Source organism: Manis pentadactyla, chromosome 16 (genome assembly GCF_030020395.1).
Source record: "Manis pentadactyla isolate mManPen7 chromosome 16, mManPen7.hap1, whole genome shotgun sequence".
Taxonomy (NCBI): domain Eukaryota; kingdom Metazoa; phylum Chordata; class Mammalia; order Pholidota; family Manidae; genus Manis; species Manis pentadactyla.
This window is the reverse complement of record NC_080034.1, coordinates 78973913-78997491: the sequence shown is the minus strand read 5'-3', so window position 1 is coordinate 78997491 and position 23579 is coordinate 78973913. Positions and strand designations below refer to the sequence as shown.

Sequence of the window (23579 nt, the reverse complement as noted above, 5' to 3'; positions counted from 1 at the left end):
GCTCCATCCATGTTGCTGCAAATGGTAGGATTTGTTTCTTTCTTATGGCCAAATAGTATGCCATTGTGTATATGTACCACCTCTTCTTTATACATTTCTATGGATGGACACTTAGGTTGCTTCCATATCTTGGCTATTGTAAAAAGTGCTGCGATAAACATAGGGGTGCATATGTCTTTTTGAATCTGAGAAGTTGTATTCTTTGGGTAAATTCCAAGGAGTGGGATTCCAGGGTCAAGTGGTATTTCTATTTTTAGTTTTTTGAAGAACCTCAATATTGCTTTCTACAATGGTTGAACTAGCTTACATTCCCACCAGCAGTGTAGAAGGGTTCCCCTTTCTCCGCATCCTCGCCAGCATTTGTTGTTCTTAGTCTTTCCGATGTTGGCCATCCTTGCTGGTGTGAGGTAATATCTCACTGTGGTTTTAATTTGCATTTCCCTGATGATTAGTGATGTGGAGCATCTTTTCATGTGTCTGTTGACCATCTGAATTTCTTCTTTGGAGAACTGTCTCTTCATATCCTCTGCCCATTTGTTAATCGGGTTATTTGCTTTTTGGGTGTTGAGGTGTGTATGTTCTTTATATATTTTGGATGTTAACCCTTTGTTGGATATGTCACTTACAAATATATTCTCCCATACTGTAGGATGCCTTTTTGTTCTGTTGGTGTCCTTTGCCGTACAGAAACTTTTTAGTTTGATGTAGTCTCACGAGTTCATTTTTGCTTTTGTTTCCCTTGCTTGAGGAAATGCATTCAGGAAGAAGTTGCTGATGCTTATATTCAGGAGATGTTTGCCTGTGTTGTCTTCTAACAGTTTTCCCGGAGTCCAGTTCCAGCGAGTTCAGGAGTCCCTGAAGGATGAATGGCATGGGTGACTGATGGAATGAATGAGGACACAGACACTAGCAAAAGCTGAGCCTGGCCTTTAATGAAAAGTAGCATCTTGATTATATACTCTTAGATTATATAAAGTACAGACGTTAATCATATAATTGACACATAGCACAGTTACATGAGTTTGGAGAATGAGATTACATCATTTGGCAGGTCTTAGCAGTTAACTTGTTTCTAAGTAAGCTTGGTTTTTAGTTAATGTGGCCAGAAAATCTCACAAAGGTTAGGTAGGTGCCAGACTCTTGGTTTCTTTACAGATGACTATCTAAAGTTCACTATTCTATTGTTTTTATGTACGGCCCTCATTCTTTCATAGCTATACTCCCATTCTTCATCTCCAGTAGGAAAGAAGGAGACTCTCTAAAAGAACATGATGATTTTTTGGCAGGCAGGGACAAATTTTATGGAATGTGCCTCAGACCCATTTTCAGTTTTCTGATCTGGAGTTAGGTAATGCCCTTTTCTCTATTGTTTTATAGTTTGCTAGGTTGTTCTCTGGCTGGCTAACCACAGAATATAATTTGTTCTCTCTACCCACCTGTTGCCATTAATCATTGAATATATTATTTGGAGGCCATGAAGGGGCAGGGTAAGGAATCTTGACCCAGGTAAATTTCCCATATATTTTTCCAATAAACGTGGCTTCAATTCTCATGGGGTTGTACTTTCTCATCATTGGGGGTAGTCACAGGGACAGTAGTGATTTTTTCCTATTTCCTTTAGGGCCAGTACCTAAAATTTTCAGGGAGAAGTAGATATGGCCTATTCCCTGAAGGGACAGTTTGAATTGAAACCAAACTAAGCAAATTTATTAGGAGGGACATTTTGAGCAGGAGGGATATTGGGGTTGCTCCTCTGGGGAGGCCGCTGTGCAGTCCCTTCCATCCGACTGCCCGGACTGTGTCATCAGGCTGGCAGTTTGGGCCGGCTCCCAACAGTTTTACGGTTTCATGACTTACATTCAAGTCTTTAATCCATTTCAAGTTTACTTTTGTGTATGGGGTTAAACAATAATCTAGTTTAATTCTCTTGCATGTAGCTATCCAGTTTTGCCAACACCAGCTGTTGAAGAGGCTGTCATTTCCCCATTGTATATCCATGGCTCCTTTATTGTATATTAATTGTCCATATATATAATATATATATATATGGTCAATATTGATGTATATATATATATATATATATATGGTTGGGTTTATATTAGGGCTCTCTAGTCTGTTCCTTTGGTCTATGGGTCTGTTCTTGTGCCAGTACCAAAGTGTCTTGATTGCTGTGGCTTTGTAGTAGAGCTTGAAGTTGGGGAGCATAATGCCCCAGCTTTATTTTTCCTTCTCAGAATTGCTTTGGCTATTCGAGGTCTTTTGTGGTTCCATATGAACTTTAGAATGATTTTCCCTAGTTTGTTGAAGAATGCTGTTGGTATTTTGATAGGAATTGCATTGAATCTATAGATTGCTTTAGGCAGGATGGCCATTTTGACAATATTAATTTTTCCTAACCATGAGCATGGGATGAGTTTCCATTTATTGGTATATTTAATTTCTCTTAAGAGTGTCTTGTAGTTTTCAGGGTATAGTCTTTCACTTATTAGTTAGGTTTATTCCTAGGTATTTATTCTTTTTGATGCAACTGTGAATGGAATTGTTTTCCTGATTTCTCTCTCTGCTAGTTCATTGTTAGCGTATAGGAATGCCACAGATTTCTATGTATTAATTTTGTATCCTGCAACATTGCCTAATTCAGGTATTAGATCTAGAAGCTTTGGAGTGGATTCCTTATGGGTTTTTCTGTACAATATCATGCCATCTGCAAACAGGGACAATTTAACTTCTTCCTTGCCAGCCTGGATCCTTTTATTTCTTTGTGTTATCTCAATGCCCTGGCTAGGACCTCCAGTACTATGTTGAATAGAAGTGGGGAAAGTAAGCATCCTTGTCTTGTTCCCGATCTTAAAGGAAAAGCTTTCAGCTTCTCGCTGTTAAGTATGATGTTGGCTGTGGGTTTGTCATATATGGCCTTTATTATGTTGAGGTACTTTCCTCTGTACCCATTTCGTTGAGAGTTTTTATCATGAATGGATGTTCAGTTTTATCAAATGCTTTTTCCGCATCTATGGAGATGATCCTGTGGTTTCTGCCCTTCTTTCTGTTGATGTGGTGGATGATGTTGATGGATTTTCAAATGTTGTACCATTCTTGCATCCCTGGAATAAATCCTACTTGATCATGATGGATGATCTTTTTTATGTATTTTTGAATTCGGTTTGCTAATATTTTGTTGAGTATTTTTGCATCTATGTTCATCAGGGATATTAGTCTGTAATTTTCTTTTTTTTGTGGTGTCTCTGCCTGGTTTTGGTATTAGAGTGATGCTGGCCTCATAGAATGAGTTTGGAAGTATTCCCTCTTCTTCTACTCTTTGGAAAATTGTAAGGAGGATGGGCATTAGGTCTTCACTAAATGTTTGAAAAAATTCAGTGGTGAAGCCATCTGGTCCAGGGATTTTGTTCTTAGGTATTTTTTTAATACCAGTTTGATTTTGTTGCTGGTTTGCTGGTAATTGGTCTGTTCAGATTTTCTGTTTCTTCCTTGGTCAGCATTGGAAGGTTGTATTTTTCTAGAAAGTTGTCCATTTCTTCTAGGTTATCCTGTTTGTTACCATATGATTTTTCATAGTATTCTCTCATAATTCTTGGTATTTCTATGGTGTTTGTAGTGATTTTTACTTTCTCATTTCTTTTTTTTTTTTATTTTTTTATTTTTTATTGAAGGGTAGTTGACAACAGCATTGCATTACATTAGTTTCAGGTGTACAACACAGCGACTCAACATTTATATACATGATATTTCTAGGTACCAGGTATCACCATACCAAGTTGTTACAATATCTTGACTATATTCCTTATGCTATACATTACATCCCGGTTACTTATTTATTTTACAATTGGAAGTGTGTTTATATATATATATATATATATATATTGTGAGGGCATCTCTCATATTTATTGATCAAATAGTTGTTACCCACAACAAATCTCTGTATAGGGGGGTCAATACTCAATGCACAATCATTAATCCACCCCAAGCCCAATTTTTGTCAGTCTCCAATCTTCTGATGCATAACGAACAAATTCTTACATGGAGAAGAAATTCTTACATAGTGAATAAGTTACATGGTGAACAGTGCAAGGGCAGTCATCACAGAAGCTTTCGGTTTTGTTCATGCATTATGAACTATACACAGTCAGTTCAAATGTGAATATTCATTTGATTTTTAAACCTGATTTATATGTGGATACCACATTTCTCTATTATTATTATTTTTAATAAAATGCTGAAGTGGTAGGTAGATACGAGATAAAGGTAGAAAACAGAGTTTGGTGTTGTAAGAGAGCAAATGTAGATGATCAGGTGTGTGCCTGTAGACTATGTGTTAATCCAAGCTAGACGAGGGCAATAAACATCCATGTATGCAGAAGATTTCTCTCAGAACATGAGGGGGGAGGTTCTAAGCCTCACCTCTGCTGTTCCCCATTTTCTCACCAGATGGCCCCCTGCGACTGTGCCTGTCTTAGGTTGTTCCTCCCTTGAGGAATCTTACCCGTCTCTGGCTAACCAGTCATCTTCCGGGGCCATACAGGGAAATGTTAAGTTGGTAAGTGAGAGAGAAGCCTTATCGTTTGAAAAGGTTAGCTTTTTACTTCTTTGCATATTTATGCCCTGTGGCTTCTATGCCCAGCATTTGTCTTGAGGTGTCTTTACCACTTGGAAGAATTATGATACTCGGTAAATTCGACATGTCGCACGAGTTCTATTTAAAGGTTGTGATTAGGTAGGAAGAAGAAAAGCTACAGAAGTAGCAGGCAGAAGAAAACCTGGGAAGATTGATTATTTCTTTGACATATCTTCTTGTAGAGTAACTTCAGCATGGATAGGTTTTAAACGACTAATTAAATTGTGCCCACACATTAACATAATAGGAATATAGTTACCTAACCAAAGCATACCTGTAATTACCAGCCATCTCCAGTGAAACCAAGAAAACCAGTTAGGCACCTTAGGCATTTGTGAAAACTTATCTATGATATGGTGGATATTGTCCGACTGAACTTAAACAGTCTGAGAGAATTCAGATAAACTAGAACACCCCATTCCTGGGGACTGTTCATATCCCATATGTTCTTTTAACGATAAATAGTCTGTGGTTGTAAGATTTTGGAGTGCTACAATTTGCACTTCTCCTAATTCTTGGTTGAGTTCCAACAGTATAGATCCAGTCCAATTTTTGTTTTACTGTATGCACAGGCGAGCTTAGATATCTCCTTCATCTTTCCCATGGCAAGTCCAGGAACTGGTGGGATGAGTGCATCTACAGCTGTAGCAGTGCGTGGATCTTTGTTGAAGTTTTTTTTTTTTTTTTTTTTTTTTCTGATCATCTTCTGTCATGAGTCTTCCCGAGAGTGCTGATGTTGGAAGTACTTTTTCATATCGTATCTTAGTTCATTTTCGGGGTAGCCAAATTAGGCTTTGATCCTCTGTATAAACACAAACAGACCCTTTGCCTACACTTTTATATGTCCTTTATATCATTGTGTAGAACTCATTAGAGGTCACCACATAGGAACTACATTTTTTTTTTTATCATTAATCTACACTTACATGACGAATACTTTGTTTACTAGGCTCTCCCCTATACCAGGTCCCCCCTATATACTCCTTTACAGTCACTGTCCATCAGCGTAGCAACCTGTTGTAGAATCACTACTTGTCTTCTCTGTGTTGTACAGCCCTCCCCTTTATCCCACCCCGCTATGGATGCTAATCTTAATACCCCTCTTTTTCTGCCCCCCCTTATCCCTCCCTACCCACCCATCCTCCCCAGTCCCTTTCCCTTTGGTACCTGTTAGTCCATTCTTGAGTTCTGTGATTCTGCTGCTGTTTTGTTCCTTCAGTTTTTCCTTTGTTCTTATATTCCACAGATGAGTGAAATCATTTGGTATTTCTCTTTCTCTGCTTGGCTTGTTTCACTGAGCAAAATACCCTCCAGCTCCATCCATGTTACTGCAAATGGTTGGATTTGCCCTTTTCTTTTTTTTTTTTTTTTTTTTTTAATAATTATTTTTTATTGAAGGGTAGTTGACACACAGTATTACATTACATGAGTTTCAAGTGTACAACACAGTGGTAGAACATTTATATACATAATTCTAGGTTCCAGCTATCACCCTACCAAGCTGTTACAATATCTTGACTATATTCCTTATGCTATACATTACATCCTGGTTACTAATTTATTTTACCATTGGAAGTCTGTCCTTTTTTTTTTTTTTTTTTTTTTTTTTTGTGAGGGCATCTCTCATATTTATTGATCAAATGGTTGTTAACGACAATAAAATTCTGTATAGGGGAGTCAATGCTCAATGCACAATCATTATTCCACCCCAAGCCTAATTTTTGTCAGTCTCCAATCTTCTGAGGCATAACAAACAAGTTTTTACATGTAGAACAAATTCTTACATAATGAATAAGTTACATAGTGAACAGTACAAGGGCAGTCATCACAGAAACTTTCGGTTTTGCTCATGCATTATGAACTATAAACAGTCAGTTCAAATATGAATACTCATTTGGTTTTTATACTTGATTTATATGTGGATACCACATTTCTCTCTTTATTATTATTATTTTTAATAAAATGCTGAAGTGGTAGGTAGATACAAGATAAAGGTAGAAAACGTAGTTTAGTGTTGTAAGAGAGCACATGTAGATGATCAGGTGTGTGCCTGTAGACTATGTGTTAATCCAAGCTAGACCAGGGCAATAAAACATCCACGTATGCAGAAGATTTCTCTCAGAACAGGGGGGGTGAGGTTCTAAGCCTCACCTCTGTTGATCCCCAATTTCTCACCTGATGGCCCCCCTGCGACTGTGCCTGTCTTAGGTTGTTCCTCCCTTGAGGAATCTTACCCGTCTCTGGCTAACCAGTCATCTTCCGGGGCCATACAGGGAAATGTGAAGTTGGTAAGTGAGAGAGAAGCCTTATTGTTTGAAAAAGTTAGCTTTTTACTTCTTTGCATATTTATGCCCTGTGGCTTCTATGCCCAGCATTTGTCTTGAGGTATCTTTACCACTTGGAAGAATTATGATACTCGGTAAATTTGATATGAGGCACGAATTCTATTTAAGGGTTGTAATTAGGAAGGAAGAAGAAAAGCTATAGAAGTAGCAGGCGGAAGAAAACATGGGAAGATTGATTATTTCTTTGATATATCTTCTTGTAGAGTAACTTCAGCATGTATAGGTTTTAAGCTACTACTTAAATTGCACACATACATTAACATAATAGGAGTATAGTTACATAACCAAGGCATATCTGTAATTACCAGCCATCTGCAGTGAAACCAAGAAAACCAGTTAGGCACCTTAGGCATTTGTGAAAACTTATCTATGATATGGTGGATATTGTCCAAATGAACTTGAACAGTCTGAGAGAAATCAGACAAATTAAAACAACCCATTCCTGGGGACTGTTCACATGCCATATGTTCTTTTAACAATAAATAGTTTGTAGTTGTAAGACTTTGGAGCGCTACAATTTGCACTTCTCCAAATTCTTGGTTGAGTTCCAACAGTATAGATCCAGTCCAATTTTGTTGTTTTACTGTATGCACAGGCCAGCTTAGATATCTCCTTCCTCATTCCCATGGCAAGTCCAGGAACTGGTGGGATGAGTGCATCTACCGCTGTAGCAGTGCGTGGATCTTTGTTGGGGTTTTTTGATGATCATCTTCTGGCATGAGTCTTCCAGAGAGTGCAGATGTTGGAAGTTCTTTTTCATATCGTATCTTAGTTCATTTTCGGGGTAGCCCAATTAGGCTTTGATCCTCTGTGTAAACACAAACAGACCCTTTGCCTACACTTTTATATGCCCTTTATACCCTTGTGTAGAACTCGTTGGAGGTTACCACACAGGAACTGCCCTTTTTTTTTTTTTTTTTGCTTTGTTTTTGGTATCACTAATCTACACTTACATGACGAATATTATGTTTACTAGGCTCTCCCCTATACCAGGTCTCCCCTATAAACCCCTTTACAGTCACTGTCCATCAGCATAGCAAAATGTTGTAGAATCACTACTTGCCTTCTCTGTGTTGTACAGCCCTCCCTTTTCTCCTACCCCCCCATGCATGTTAATCTTAATACCCCCCTACTTCTCCCCCCCTTATCCCTCCCTACCCACCCATCCTCCCCAGTCCCTTTCCCTTTGGTACCTGTTAGTCCATTCTTGAGTTCTGTGATTCTGCTGCTGTTTTGTTCCTTCAGTTTTTCCTTTGTTCTTATATTCCACAGATAAGTGAAATCATTTGGTATTTCTCTTTCTCCGCTTGGCTTGTTTCACTGAGCATAATACCCTCCAGCTCCATCCATGTTGCTGCAAATGATTGGATTTGCCCTTTTCTTATAGCTGAGTAGTATTCCATTGTGTATATGTACCACATCTTCTTTATCCATTCATCTATTGATGGACATTTAGGTTGCTTCCAATTCTTGGCTATTGTAAATAGTGCTGCAATAAACATAGGGGTGCATCTGTCTTTCTCAAACTTGATTGCTGCATTCTTAGGGTAAATTCCTAGGAGTGGAATTCCTGGGTCAAATGGTAAGTCTGTTTTGAGCATTTTGATGTACCTCCATACTGCTTTCCACAATGGTTGAACTAACTTACATTCCCACCAGCAGTGTAGGAGGTTTCCCCTTTCTCCACAGCCTCGCCAACATTTGTTGTTGTTTGTCTTTTGGATGGCAGCCATCCTTACTGGTGTGAGGTGATACCTCATTGTAGTTTTAATTTGCATTTCTCTGATAATTAGCGATGTGGAGCATCTTTTCATGTGTCTGTTGGCCATCTGTATTTCTTTTTTGGAGAACTGTCTGTTCAGTTCCTCTGCCCATTTTTTAATTGGGTTATTTGTTTTTTGTTTGTTGAGGCGTGAGAGCTCCTTATATATTCTGGACGTCAAGCCTTTATCGGATGTGTCATTTTCAAAGATATTCGCCCATACTGTAGGGTTCCTTTTTGTTCTATTGATGGTGTCTTTTGCTGTACAGAAGCTTTTCAGCTTAATATAGTCCCACTTGTTCATTTTTGCTGTTGTTTTCCTTGCCCGGGGAGATATGTTCAAGAAGAGGTCACTCATGTTTATGTCTAAGAGGTTTGTGCCTATGTTTTCTTCCAAGAGTTTAATGGTTTCATGACTTACATTCAGGTCTTTGATCCATTTTGAGTTTACTTTTGTATATGGGGTTAGACAATGGTCCAGTTTCATTCTCCTACATGTAGCTGTCCAGTTTTGCCAGCACCATCTGTTGAAGAGACTGTCATTTCGCCATTGTATGTCCATGGCTCCTTTATCAAATATTAATTGACCATATATGTCTGAGTTAATGTCTGGATTGTCTAGTCTGTTCCATTGTTCTGTGGCTCTGTTCTTGTGCCAGTACCAAATTGTCTTGATTACTATGGCTTTATAATAGAGCTTGAAGTTGGGGAGTGAGATCCCCCCTACTTTATTCTTCTTTCTCAGGATTGCTTTGGCTATTCGGGGTCTTTGGTGGTTCCACGTGAATTTTTGAATTATTTGTTCCAGTTCATTGAAGAATGTTGCTGGTAGTTTCATAGGGATTGCATCAAATCTGTATATTGCTTTGGGCAGGATGGCCATTTTGACGATATTAATTCTTCCTAGCCATGAGCATGGGATGCGTTTCCATCTGTTAGTGTCCCCTTTAATTTCTTTTAAGAGTGACTTGTAGTTTTCAGAATATAAGTCTTTCAGTTCTTTGGTTAGGTTTATTCCTAGGTATTTTATTTTTTTTGATGCAATTGTGAATGGAGTTGTTTTCCTGATTTCTCTTTCTGTTGGTTCATTGTTGGTATATAGAAAAGCCACAGATTTCTGTGTGTTGATTTTGTATCCTGCAACTTTGCTGTAGTCCGATATCAGTTCTAGTAGTTCTGGGGTGGAGTCTTTAGGGTTTTTTATGTACAGTATCATGTCATCTGCAAATAGTGACAGTTTGACTTCTTCTTTGCCAATCTGGATTCCTTGTATTTTTTTGTTTTGTCTGATTGCCGTGGCTAGGACCTCTAGTACAATGTTAAATAACAGTGGGGAGAGTGGGCATCCCTGTCTAGTTCCCGATCTCAGCGGAAATGCTTTCAGCTTCTCGCTATTCAATATAATGTTGGCTGTGGGTTTTTCATAGATGGCCTTTATTATGTTGAGGTACTTGCCCTCTATTCCCATTTTGCTGAGAGTTTTTATCATGAATGGATGTTGAACTTTGTCAAATGCTTTTTCAGCATCTATGGAGATGATCATGTGGTTTTTGTCTTTCTTTTTGTTGATGTGGTGGATGATATTGATGGACTTTCGAATGTTGTGCCATCCTTGCATCCCTGGGATGAATCCCACTTGGTCATGGTGTACGATGGTTTTGATGTATTTTTGAATTTGGTTTGCTAAAATTTTGTTGAGTATTTTTGCGTCTACGTTCATCAGGGATATTGGTCTGTAGTTTTCTTTTTTGGTGGTGTCTTTGCCTGGTTTTGGTATTAGGGTGATGTTAGCTTCATAGAATGAGTTTGGGAGTATCCCCTCCTCTTCTATTTCTTGGAAAACTTTAAGGAGAATGGGTATTCTGTCTTCCCTGTATGTCTGATAAAATTCCGAGGTAAATCCATCTGGCCTGGGGGTTTTGTTCTTTGGTTGTTTTTTGATTACCGCTTCAATTTCGTTGCTGGTAATTGGTCTGTTTAGATTTTCTGTTTCTTTTTGGGTCAGTCTTGGAAGGTTGTATTTTTCTAGGAAGTTGTCCATTTCTCCTAGGTTTCCCAGCTTGTTAGCATATAGGTTTTCATAGTAGTCTCTAATAATTCTTTGTATTTCTGCGGGATCTGTTGTGATTTTTCCTTTCTCATTTCTGATACTGTTGATTTGTGTTGACTCTCTTTTCCTCTTAATAAGGCTGGCTAGAGGCTTATCTATTTTGTTTATTTTCTCGAAGAACCAGCTCTTGGTTTCATTGATTTTTGCTATTGTTTTATTCTTCTCAATTTTATTTATTTCTTCTCTGATCTTTATTATGTCCCTCCTTCTGCTGACCTTAGGCCTCATCTGTTCTTCTTTTTCCAATTTTGATAGTTGTGACATTAGACCGTTCATTTGGGGTTGCTCTTCCTTTTTTAAATATGCTTGGAGTGCTATATACTTTCCTCTTAAGACTGCTTTTGCTGTGTCCCACAGAAGTTGGGGCTTAGTGTTGTTGTTGTCATTTGTTTTCATATATTGCTGGATCTCCATTTTGATTTGGTCATTGATCCATTGATTATTTAGGAGCGTGTTGTTTAGCCTCCATGTGTTTGTGAGCCTTTTTGCTTTCTTTGAACAGTTTATTTCTAGTTTAATGCCTTTGTGGTCTGAAAAGTTGGTTGGTAGGATTTCAATCTTTTGGAATTTACTGAGGCTCTTTTTGTGTCCTAGTATGTGGTCTATTCTGGAGAATGTTCCATGTGCACTTGAGAAGAACGTGTATCCTGTTGCTTTTGGATGTAGAGTTCTGTAGATGTCTATTAGGTCCATCTGTTCTAGTGTGTTGTTCAGTGCCTCTGTGTCCTTACTTATTTTCTGTCTGGTGGATCTGTCCTTTGGAGTGAGTGGTGTGTTGAAGTCTCCTAGAATGAATGCATTGCATTCTATTTCCTCCTTTAGTTCTGTTAATATTTGTTTCAGGTATGTTGGTGCTCCTGTATTGGGTGCATATATATTTATAATGGTTATATCCTCTTGATGGACTGAGCCCTTTATCATTATGTAATGTCCTTCTTTGTCTTTTGTTACTTTCTTTATTTTGAAGTCTGTTTTGTCTGATACCAGAATTGCAACACCTGCTTTCTTCTCTCTGTTGTTTGCTTGAAATATCTTTTTCCATCCCTTGACTTTAAGTCTGTGTGCGTCTTTGGGTTTGAGGTGAGTCTCTTGTAAGCAGCATATGGATGGATCTTGCTTTTTTATCCATTCTATTACTCTGTGTCTTTTGATTGGTGCATTCAGTCCATTTACATTTAGGGTGATTATTGAAAGGTATGAATTTATTGCCATTGCAGGCTTTAAGTTTGTGGTTACCAAAGGTTTAGGGTTAGCTTCTTTACTGTCTTACTGTCTAACTTAACTCGCTTGTTGAGCTATTATAAACACAATCTGATGATTCTTTATTTCTCTCCCTTCTTATTCCTCCTCCTCCCTTCTTCATATGTTGGGTGTTTTGTTGTGTGCTCTTTTTAGGAGTGCTCCCATCTAGAGCAGTCCCTGTAGGATGCCCTGTAGAGGTGGTTTGTGGGAGACAAATTCCCTCAACTCTTGCTTGTCTGGGAATTGTTTAATCCCTCCTTCGTATTTAAATGATATTCGTGCTGGATACAGTAGTCTTGGTTCGAGGCCCTTCTGTTTCATTGCATTAAGTATATCATGCCATTCTCTTCTGGCCTGTAGGGTTTCTGTTGAGAAGTCTGATGATAGTCTGATGGGTTTTCCTTTGTAGGTAACCTTTTTTTCTCTCTGGCTGCTTGTAATACTTTGTCGTTGTCTTTGATCTTTGCCATTTTAATTATTATGTGTCTTGGTGTTGCCCTCCTTGGATCCCTTGTCATGGGAGTTCTGTGTACCTCTGTGGTCTGAGAGGCCATTTCTTCCCCTAGTTTGGGGAAATTTTCAGCAATTATTTCTTCAAAGACATTTTCTATCCCCTTTTCTCTCTCTACTTCTTCTGGAATACCTATGATTCTTATATTATTCCTTTTAGATTGATCACTCAGCTCTCTTAAAATTCTTTCATTCCTGGAGATCCTTTTATCTCTCTCTGCATCAGCTTCTCTGCGTTCCTGTTCTCTGTTTTCTAGTCCATTAATGGTCTCTTGCATCTCGTCCATTCTGTTTTGAAGTCCTTCCAGAGCTTGTTTTATTTCTGAATTCTCCTTCCTTAGTTCTTGCATATTTCTCTGCAAGTCCATCAGCATGGTTATGACTTTTGTTTTGAATTCTTTTTCAGGTAGACTGGCTAAATCTATCTCCCCAGATTCCTTCTCAGGGGAAGATGTAGCAGATGCCAAAGCTGTCTGGGTTAGTCTTGTCTGGATCATGTTTTTTTGCCTTTTCATGTTGACAGGTGCTATTGACTGTCAGCTGGGAGGGCCAAAATTTCCACTTGCTACTGGCCTTTCTTTACTGGGACAACTGCGACCCCTAGTGGCTTGTGTTGGGTAATTGCGTGTAGAGTGGGTCTTTGTGTCTTGCCTGGCCGGAAGGGAGAAATTTCCCTTTCTGTGGGCGGAATTTGTCTCAGGCTGCTTCTCTGCTTTCGCAGCGCCCGGTGGGGTGATGGATGGGGGGGCTGCTTGACTGTTTGCCTCCGTGAGGGGTCTCAGAGCTGTTGCCCAGGGGGTTAGTGCACCCGGTTTTCCCTGTAATTTCCAGCTGCTGTACTGTGACCTGGGTTGTTTCCGTCTAGCTGTTAAGTCCCTGTCCCTTTAAGACTTTCAAAAAGCCCCCGCTTTTCTTTGTTACAGGGGCATCAGCTTCAGCACCCGCTCAGAGGTCTTACTCCCTTTTCCCCCAGTATCCAGGGCCCCCTGGGCATGTACTGTGTCTGCGCTCTGGCCCGGATGGCTGGGGCTGGGTGTTCGGCAGTCCTGGGCTCCGTCACCCTCCCGCTCTGCCTATTGTTCTCCCGCCGGGAGCTGGGGGGAGGGGCGCTCGGGTCCCGCCGGGCCGGGGCTTGTATCTCACCCCTTTCACCAGTCGCTGGGTTCTCGCTGGTGTAGCTGCAGTCTGGCCACTGTCCTGCGTCTTCTGGTCTCTCTTTTAGGGCTAGTTGTGTTTGTTGTATTTTCAAAAGTATATGTTTTTGGGAGGAGATTCCCACTGTCCTACTCATGCCGCCATGTTGGCTCCGCCTCTACTTTCTCATTTCTGATTCTGTTTATGTGTGTAGACTCATTTTTTCTTGATAAGTCTGGCTAGGGGTTTGTCTATATTATCTATTTGCTTTCATTGATTCTTTCTATCATTTTAGTCTTCTCAATTTTATTTATTTCTGCTCTAATCTTATTAAGTCCCTCTTTCTATTGACTTTGGGCCTCATTTGTTCTTGTTTTTCCAGTTTCATTAATTGTGAGTTTAGACTGTTCATATGGGATTGTTCTTCTTTCCTGAGGTAGGCCTGTATTGCAATATACTTTCCTCTTAGCACAGCCTTTGCTGCATCCCACAGAATTTGTTGTATGGAATTATTGTCATTTGTCTCCATATATTGCTTGATCACTGTTTTCATTTGGTCATGGATTCATTGGTTATTTAGGATCATGTTGTGAAGCCTCCATGTGTTTGTGGGATTTTTCATTTTCTTTGCATAATTTATTTCTAGGTTCATACGCTTGTGGTCTGAGAAATTGGTTGGTACAATTTCAATCTTTTGGAGTTTACTGAGGCTCTTTTTGTGGCCTAGTATATGATCTATTCTTGAAAATGTTCCATGTGCACATGAGAAGAATGTGTATTCTGCTGCTTTTGGGTGTAGAGTTCTGTAGATGTCTGTTAGGTCCCTCTGTTCTAATGTGTTGTTCAGTGCTTCTGTGTCCTTACTTATTTTCTGTCTGGTTGATCTGTCCTTTGGAGTGAGTGGAGTGTTGAAGTCTCCTAAAATGAATGCATTGCATTCTATTTCCTCTTTTAATTCAGTTAGGATTTGTTTCGCATTTGTAGGTTCTCCTGTGTTGGGAGCATAGATATTTATAATGGTTAAATCTTCTTGATGGATTGACCCCTTTATCACTATGTAATGTCCTTTTTTGTCTCATGTGAATTTCTTTGTTTTGAAGTCTATTTTGTCTGATACAAGTACTGCGACTTATGCTTTTTTCTCTCTATTAGTTGCATGAAATACCTTTTTCCATCCCTTCACTTTTAGTCTGTTCATGTCTCTGGATTTAAAGTGAGTCTCTTGTAGGCAGCATATAGATGGGTCTTGTTTTTATCCATTCAGTAACTCTATGTCTTTGATTGGTGCATTCAGTCCATTTACATTTAGGGTGATTATTGATAGGTATATACTTATTACCATTACAGACTTCAGATTTGTGGTTACCTAAGGTTCAAGGTTAACTTCCTTTCTATGTAAGTGTCTAACTTAACTCACTTAATATGCTATTACAAACACAATCTATAGGTTCTTTTCTTTTTCTCCTTTTTCTTCCTTCTCCATTTTTTATATATAAGGTATCATATACTGTGCTCTTTGTCTATCCCTTGATTGACTTTGGGGATAGTTAATTTAATTTTGCATTTGCTTAGTAATTAGCTGTTCTAGTTTCTTTACTGTGGTTTTATTCCCTCTAGTGACAGTTACTAAACCTTAGAAACACTTCTATCTATAGCAGTTCCTCCAAAATAGACTGTAGAGATGGTTTGTCAGAGGTAAATTCTCTCAGCTTTTGCTTATCTGTAAATTGTTTAATCCCTCCTTCAAATTTAAATGATAATCTTGCCAGATAAAGTAATCTTGATTTGAGGCCCTTGTGCTTCATTGCATTAAATACATCATGCCACTCCCTTCTGGCCTGTAAGGTTTCTGCTGAGAAGTCTTATGTGAGCCTGATGGGCTTTCCTTTGTATGTGATCATTTTTTTTGGTATCATTAATATACAATTACATGAGGAACATTATGTTTACAAGGCTCACCCCTTCACCAAGTCCCCCCACCACAACCCCCATTACAGTTACTGTCCATCAGTGTAGTAAGATGCTGTAGAATCACTACTTGTCTTCTCTCTGTTGCACAGCCCTCCCCATTCCCCACCCCCCATATTACACATGCTAATCATAAGGCCCCATTTCTTCTTCCCCGGCCTTATCCCTCCCTTCCCTCCCATTCTTTCAGTCCCTCTCCCTTGGGTAACTGTTAGTCCATTCTTGGGTTCTGTGGTTCTGCTGCTATTTGGTTCCTTCATTTTTTTCTTTGTTCTTATACTCCACAAGTGAGTGAAATCATTTGGTACTTGCCTTTCTCTGCCTGCCTTATTTCACTGAGCTCAGTTAAAATATATGAGAAGAAACTCTCACCTAGTAGGTACCATCCAGTCATTAGGATGTTAATATGGTGTGCTGCTTTTTTTTGTTGTTGTTGTTCTTTGGGGTTCTTTTGGGGGTGATTTTGTTTTGTTTTGTTTTGTTTTGTTGCTAAGTATATCCTTTTACTGGATGGGGATGAGGATGAGGAAGAAACTTTAAGAAAGGAGAATATATTTGTAAATGACAGATCCGATAAAGGCTTGACATCCAAAATATATAAAGAGCTCACACACCTCAACAAACAAAAAGCAAATAATCCAATTAAAAAATGGGCAGAGTAACTGAACAGACAGTTCTCTAAAGAAGAAATTCAGATGGCCAACAGAAACATGAAGAGGTGCTCCACGTCGCTAGTTATCAGAGAAATGCAAATTAAAACCACAGTGAGATATCACCTCACACCAGTTAGGATGGCCACCATCCAAAAGACAAACAACAACAAATGTTGGCGAAGTTGTGGAGAAAGGGGAACCCTCCTACACTGCTGGTGGGAATGTAAATTAGTTCAACCATTGTGGAAAGCAATATGGAGGTTCTTCAAAATGGTCAAAATAGGAAGACCATTTGACCCAGGAATTCCACTTCTAGGAATTTACCCCAAGAATGCAGCAGCCCAGTTTGAAAAAGACAGATGCACCCCTATGTTTATTGCAGCACTCTTTACAGTAGCCAAGAAATGGAAGCAACCTAAGTGTCCATCAATAGATGGATGGATAATGAAGATGTGGTGCATATAGACAATGGAATATTATTCAGCCATAAGAAGAAAACAAATCCTACCATTTGCAACAACATGGATGGAGCTAGAGGGTATTATGCTCAGTGAAATAAGCCAAGTGGAGAAAGACAAATACCAAATGATTTCACTCATCTGTGGAGTATAAGAACAAAAGAAAAACTGAAGGAACCAAACAGCAGCAGAACCACAGAACCCAAGAATGGACTAACAGTTACCAAAGGGAAAGGAACTGAGAGAATGGGTGGGAAGGGAGGGATAAGGGCAGGGAAGAAGAAATGGGGTATTATGATTAGCATGTATAATGTGGGGGTGGGGAATGGGGAGGGCTGTGCAACACAGAGAAGACAAGTAGTGATTTTACAGCATCTTACTATGCTGATGGACAGTGACTGTAATGGGGTTGTGGTGGGGGGACTTGGTGAAGGGGGGACCCTAGTAAACATAATGTTCTTCATGTAATTGTAGATTAATGATAACAAAAAAAGACATCTAATATATAAAGAATGGAGGAGGAAGAATAAGAAGGGAGAGAAATAAAGAATCATTAGCCTTGTTTATAATAGCTTAATAAGAGAGTTAAGTTAGGGGGTTAGATAGTAAAGAAGCTACCCTTGAACCTTTGGTAATCAGGAATCTGAAGCCTGCAATGGCAATAAGTACATATCTATCGATAATCACCCTAAATGTAAATGGACTGAATAAAACAATCAAAAGACACAGAGTAATAGAATGGAATGAAAAGCAAGTCCCATCTATATGCTGCTTACAAGAGACTCACCTCAAAACCAAAGACATGCACAGACTAAAAGTCAAGGGATGGAAAAAGATATTTCATGCAACTAATAGGGAGAAAAAAGCAGGTGTTGCAGTACTCGTATCAGACAAAATAGACTTCAAAACAAAGAAAGTAACAAGAGACAAAGAAGGACATAACATAGTGATAAAGGGGTCAGTCCAACAAGAGGATATAACCATTATAAATACATATGCACCGAACACGGGAGCACCTACATATGTGAAACAAATACTAACAGAATTAAAAGGGGAAATAGAATGCAATGCATTCATTCTAGGAGACTTCAACACACCACTCACTCCAAAGGACAGATCAACCAGACAGAAAATAAGTAAGGACACAGAGGCACTGAACAACACACTAGAACAGATGGACTTAACAGATATCTACAAAACTCTACACCCAAAACAGCAGGATACACATTCTTCTCAAGTCACATTGAACATTTTCCCGAATAGACCACATACTATGCCACAAAAAGAGCCTCAGTAAATTCAAAAAGATTGAAATCGTACCAACCAACTTTTCAGACCACAAAGGTATAAAACTAGAAATAAATTGTACAAAGAAAACAAAAAGGCTCATAAACACACGGAGGCTTAACAACATGCTTCTACATAATCAATGGATCAATGACCAAATTAAAACAGAGATCAAGCAATATATGTCGACAATGACAATAACAGCACAAAGCCCCAACTTCTGTGGGACACAGTGAAGGCAGTTCTAAGAGGAAAGTATACAGCAATCCAGGCCTATTTAAAGAAGGAAGAGCAATCCCAAATGAAAAGTCTAAAGACACAATTATTGAAACTGGAAAAAGAAGAACAAATGAGTCTCAAAGTTAGCAGAAGGAGGGACATAATTAAGATCAGAGAGGAAATAAATAAAATTGAGAAGAATAAAACAATAGAAAAAAAATCAATGAAACCAAGAACTGGTTCTTTGAGAAAATAAACAAAATAAGGTAAATCCCTAGCCAGACTTATTTAGAGAAAAACAGAATCTACATAAACAGAATCAGAAATGAGAACAGAAAAATCACAAAGAACCCCACAGAAATACAAAGAATTATTAGAGAATACTATGAAAATCTGTATGTTAACAAGCTGGAAAACCTAGAAGAAATGGACAACTTACTAGAAAAATACAACCTTCCATGACTGACCAAGGAATAAACAGAAAATCTAAACAGACCAATTACCAGCAATGAAATTGAATTGGTAATCAAAAAACTACCCAAGAACAAAACCCTCAGGCCAGACAGATTCACTGCTGAATTTTATCAGACATACAGAGAAGACATAATACCCATTTTCCTTAAAGTTTTCCAAAAAATAGAAGAGGAGGGAATACTTCCAAACTCATTGTATGAAGCCAGCATCACTCTAATACCAAAACCAGGCAAAGAGCCCACCAAGAAAGAAAATTACAAACCAATATCCCTGATGGTGCAAAATACTCAACAAAGTATTAGCAAACCGAATTCAAAAATACATCAAGAGGATCATACACCATGATCAAGTGGGATTCATCCTAGGGATGCAAGGATGGTACAACAATCGAAAATCCATCAACATCATCCACCACATCAACAAAAAGGACAAATATCACATGATCATCTCCATAGATGCTGAAATAGTATTCAACAAAATTCAATATCCATTCATGATAAAACTCTCAACAAAATGGGTATACAGGGCAAGTACCTCAACATAATAAAGGCCATATATGACAAATCCACAGCCAACATCATACTTAACAGTGAGAAGCTGAAAGCTTTTCACCTAAAATTGGGAACTAGACAGGAATTCCCACTCTCCACACTGTTATTCAACATAGTACTGGAGGTCCTAGCCATGGCAATCAGACAAAACAAAGAAATACAAGGCATACAGATTGGTAAAGAAGAAGTCTGACTGTCACTGTTTGCAGGTGACATGATATTGTACATAAAAAACTCCAAAGACTCCACTCCAAAACTACTAGAACTAATATCGGAATTCAGCAAAGCAGCAGTACACAAAATTAATATACAGAAATCTGTGGCTTTCCTATACTCTAACAATGAACTAGCAGAAAGAGAAATCAGGAAAACAATTCCATTCACAATTGCATCGAAAAGAATAAAATACCTAGGAATAAACCTAACCAAGGAAGTGAAAGACCTATACCCTGAAAACTACAAGACATTCTTAAGAGAAATTAAAGAGGACAGTAACAAATGGAAACTCATACCATACTCTTGGCTGGGAAGAATTAATATTGTCAAAATAGCCATCCTGCCCAAAGCAATCTACAGATTCAATGCAATCCCTATCAGATTACCAACAGCATTCTTCAATGAACTGGAAGAAATAGTTCTCAAATTCATATAGAACCACAAAGACCCCGAAAAGCAAAGCAATCCTGACAAGGAAGAATAAGGCTGGGGAGATTATCCTCCGCAACTTCAAGCTCAACTACAAAGCCACAGTAATCATGACAAGTTGGTACTGGCACAAGAACAGGCCCATAGACCAATTGAAGACACTAGAGAGCCCAGATATAAACCCAAGCATATATGGTCAATTAATATATGGTAAAGGAGCCATAGGTACACAATGCGGAAATGACAGCTTCTTCAACAGCTGGTATTGGCAAAACTGGACAGCTACATGTAAGAGAATGAAACTGGATCACTGTCTAACCCCATACACAAAAGTAAATTCGAAATGGATCAAAGACCTGAACGTAGGTCATGAAACCATAAAACTCTTAGAAAAAACATAGGCAAAAATCTCTTGGACATAAACATGAGCAACTTCTTCATGAACATATCTTCCTGCACAAGAGAAAGAAAAGCAAAAATGAACAAGTGGGACTATATCAAGCTGAAAAGCTTCTGTACAGCAAAGGACACCATCAATAGAACAAAAAGACATCCCACAGTACGGGAGAATATATTCATATATGACAGATCCAATAAAGGGTTGACCTCCAAAATATATAAAGAGCTCAAGCACCTCAACAAACAAAAAGCAAATAGTCCAATTAAAAAATGGGCAGAGGATCTGAATAGACAATTTTCCAAAGAAGAAATTCAGATGATCAACAGGCACATGAAAAGATCCTCCACATTACTAGTCATCAGAGAAATTCAAATTAAAACCACAATGAGATATCACCTCACACCAGTTAGGATGGCCAATATCTGAGAGACAAACAACAACAAATGTTGGCAAGGATGTGGAGAAAGGGGAACCCTCCTACACTGCTGGTGGGAATGTAAATTAGTTCAACCATTGTGGGAAGCAGTATGGAGATTCTTCAAAAAATTAAAAATAGAAATACCATTTGACCTAGGAATTCTACTCCTAGGAATGTACCCTAAGTATGCAGGAGCCCAGTTTGAAAAAGATGTATGCACGCCTATGTTTATCGCTGCACTATTTACAATAGCCGAGAAATAGAAGCAACCTAAGTGTCCATCAGTAGATGAATGGATAAAGAAGATGTGGTACATATACACAGTGGAATATTATTCAGCCATAAGAAAACAAATCCTACCATTTTCAACAACATGGGTGGAGCTAGAGGGTATTAGGCTTAGTGAAATAAGCCAGGCAGGAAAAGACAGGTATCAAATGATTTCACTCATATATGGAGTATAAGAAAAAAGCAAAAAACTGAAGGAACAAAACAGCAGCAGACCCACAGAAACCACGAAGGGACTAAAAGTTATGAAAGGGAAAGGAACTTGGGAGGATGGGTGGGAAGGGAGGGACAAGGGGGAAAAAGGGGCATTACGATTAGCAGTCACAGTGTAGGGTGGGCACAGGGAGGGCTGTACAACACAGAGAAGCAGGTAGTGATTCTATAGCATCTCACTACGCTGATGCAGAGTGACTGTAGTGGGGTATGTGGTGAGGGTTTGATGATGGGGGGAGTATAGTAACCACAATATTGCTCATGTAATTATAGATTAATGATACCAAAAAAAAAAGTTAACACTGAAATGTAAAAGTCTCCTCACATGACTGCAAAACTAACCAATGCTATCAGCCACCACAGATAACATTTGGGTAAGTGGGCTTCATGACACATTTGGAAAATTACCAACTCTTATTGCCCCTGTAGTTTTTTAACAATGATTAAGTTCTAGATTGCACCCCCCTAGTTTGCTTACCATTTGCGTATCGAAGACATTTTCTTTCCTAGATTTTTAGTTCTGGAAATACCACTATGAACTTGGGTTTATACTTGACCTAGCACAGACTACCTGAACATAACTTTATGTTTTTGAATATACACTTACCCATTTTGGTTCTTTCAGTGATCTCTGTTTATCATGTGAATGATGGAAGAAAATGGAAGTGAGATTTACTATTTTGATTGACTGGTGTTTCAAAGGCAAATGAGTTAATGCTTGTATTGACCCCTTGACATCAGAATTCTTACTCTGAAAACCCAGTGTTACTGATAGTTTTCCAATCAATGGGCTGTTTCCTTTATGGATTTAGATTTTATACATTTCCTGCAAAGCTATAACCATACGACTCTACTTGGTACATTTTGAGCAATAAAAAAGAAATCTAGTTAGAGGTGGCAGGAGGTGGGCATGCCGGGTTGCAAAGCATATAGATCGGAAAGCATTTCGTAGAAGAGGTGCTGTGTTTAGTTAGTATGTATTTCCTTCCTCTAAGAATGGTAATTCCATGAAAAGTTAAATGGGAAAACAGACTTGTATTAAAATCTATGGTAGATGAAAACAAAAGGTTTAAGAAGACTCCAGTAAGCCCAAACGTACTATGTCCAAAAAGAAGTCATTTGAGAATTTAGCAAAGCAATAATTTAAAAAAGCTAAATGTATTACCAACGTTTCCTTGATCTTTCAAATTCAATGGTAGCTGTATTCTCAGTGCCTAGAACAGTATTTGGTACGTTTTAGGCGCTCAGGGAATAGTTGCAGGATTACTACATTGGTCGTCGAATAAGGTCTTCCCGGAACTCCTGCGTATCGACAGTCAAAATACAAAGCCGAAATATAAAAGCTGTTAATATAATTAGGAGCTCGCGGAATGAAGACTTTACAGAAATGTAAAAAGTCGTGTACTAAATATACAATATTTTGTTCTCCCAGTGTTTAAGTCTAGTGGGAGTATATCTTCCCCCCTCTGGTAAAAATACAAGAAAAGAACCCAGTAGGAGAACTCGAAGAGTAGGGACAGAAAGCCCGAGACTTAGTCCTTGCCAAACTACAGGCTACCCCTTCCGCGCAGGCGCGGGAAGGGGCGGGGCCGAAGCGGGCCTAGACGAGAGGCGATTTGCCGGGTTCGGGTGGCCCCACCCCCTGTCTTGCGTCCGTCGGTCACGGAGCCGCTCCCGCCTGACTAGCTGAGTTCGCAAGCTTTTACAGCCGTTCGCGCTGGCCGCTCTGGCGGCTGAAGGGACGAACGTGGCTAGTCTGTGAGCCTTGTGTGCAGCTCTGCTGCCGCAGCTACTTGCGCTTGCGACGAGGCTTCGGGGTTTCCATTCAGTAAGTGTGACAGAGGTGGCAGGAGGTGGGTACGCAGGGGCTTCTAGACAAGCCTGTTTTCGTTCCGGCCGGCCGGAAGTCGCGTTTTCCTGCGGCCGCTGCATCGCTAAGGGTGAGTGGGTGGTCGAGCGGCTTCGGGAGCTGGGTCGGGGGAGGGAGGTGAGGCGCTGCCCCTTTGGTTGGGTCGGTTTTGGCGCGCAGTCGCGTCCGCGCACCGTATTGGCTGGCAGGCGCCGTCCCCCGAAGCGCGCGCAGCGGTTGGAGGGCCCGGGCGTGCCGCACCCGCCCGCTCGCTCCATTGCTGGTCGCTGGGCCTTGATTTCGGGAGGACGAGCTGGTGGCGTCCGGGCCCGTTTGTGTGCAGCCGGTTGGCGCGAGGGAGGAAGCATGGGCATGCCTGGCTGTCTGGATGAGGTGGAACGCCCATTTCTGGACCACTAACTG

At 39.5% G+C, this 23579-nt stretch overlaps 1 protein-coding gene across 4 annotated transcripts in view; it reads left to right on the top strand.

The window, feature by feature from the left end:
• GMNN (geminin DNA replication inhibitor) overlaps positions 1-23579 on the top strand; it is a 46665-nt gene that overhangs the window by 6540 nt on the left and 16546 nt on the right. The window contains exon 1 of one of the 4 annotated variants that reach the window (XM_036911670.2): positions 22961-23135. The exons of 1 other annotated variant lie outside the window; for it this stretch is intronic. Coding sequence is in view for 1 of the 3 variants with exons in the window: in XM_036911668.2 (XP_036767563.1) it covers positions 23545-23549 (5 nt within the window). In the remaining 2 variants the exon portion in view is untranslated. Of the gene's footprint in view, positions 1-22960; positions 23248-23453; positions 23550-23579 lie in introns of those variants that run through there. 2 more of the 4 variants (XM_036911669.2, XM_036911668.2) reach the window with 2 other exon arrangements.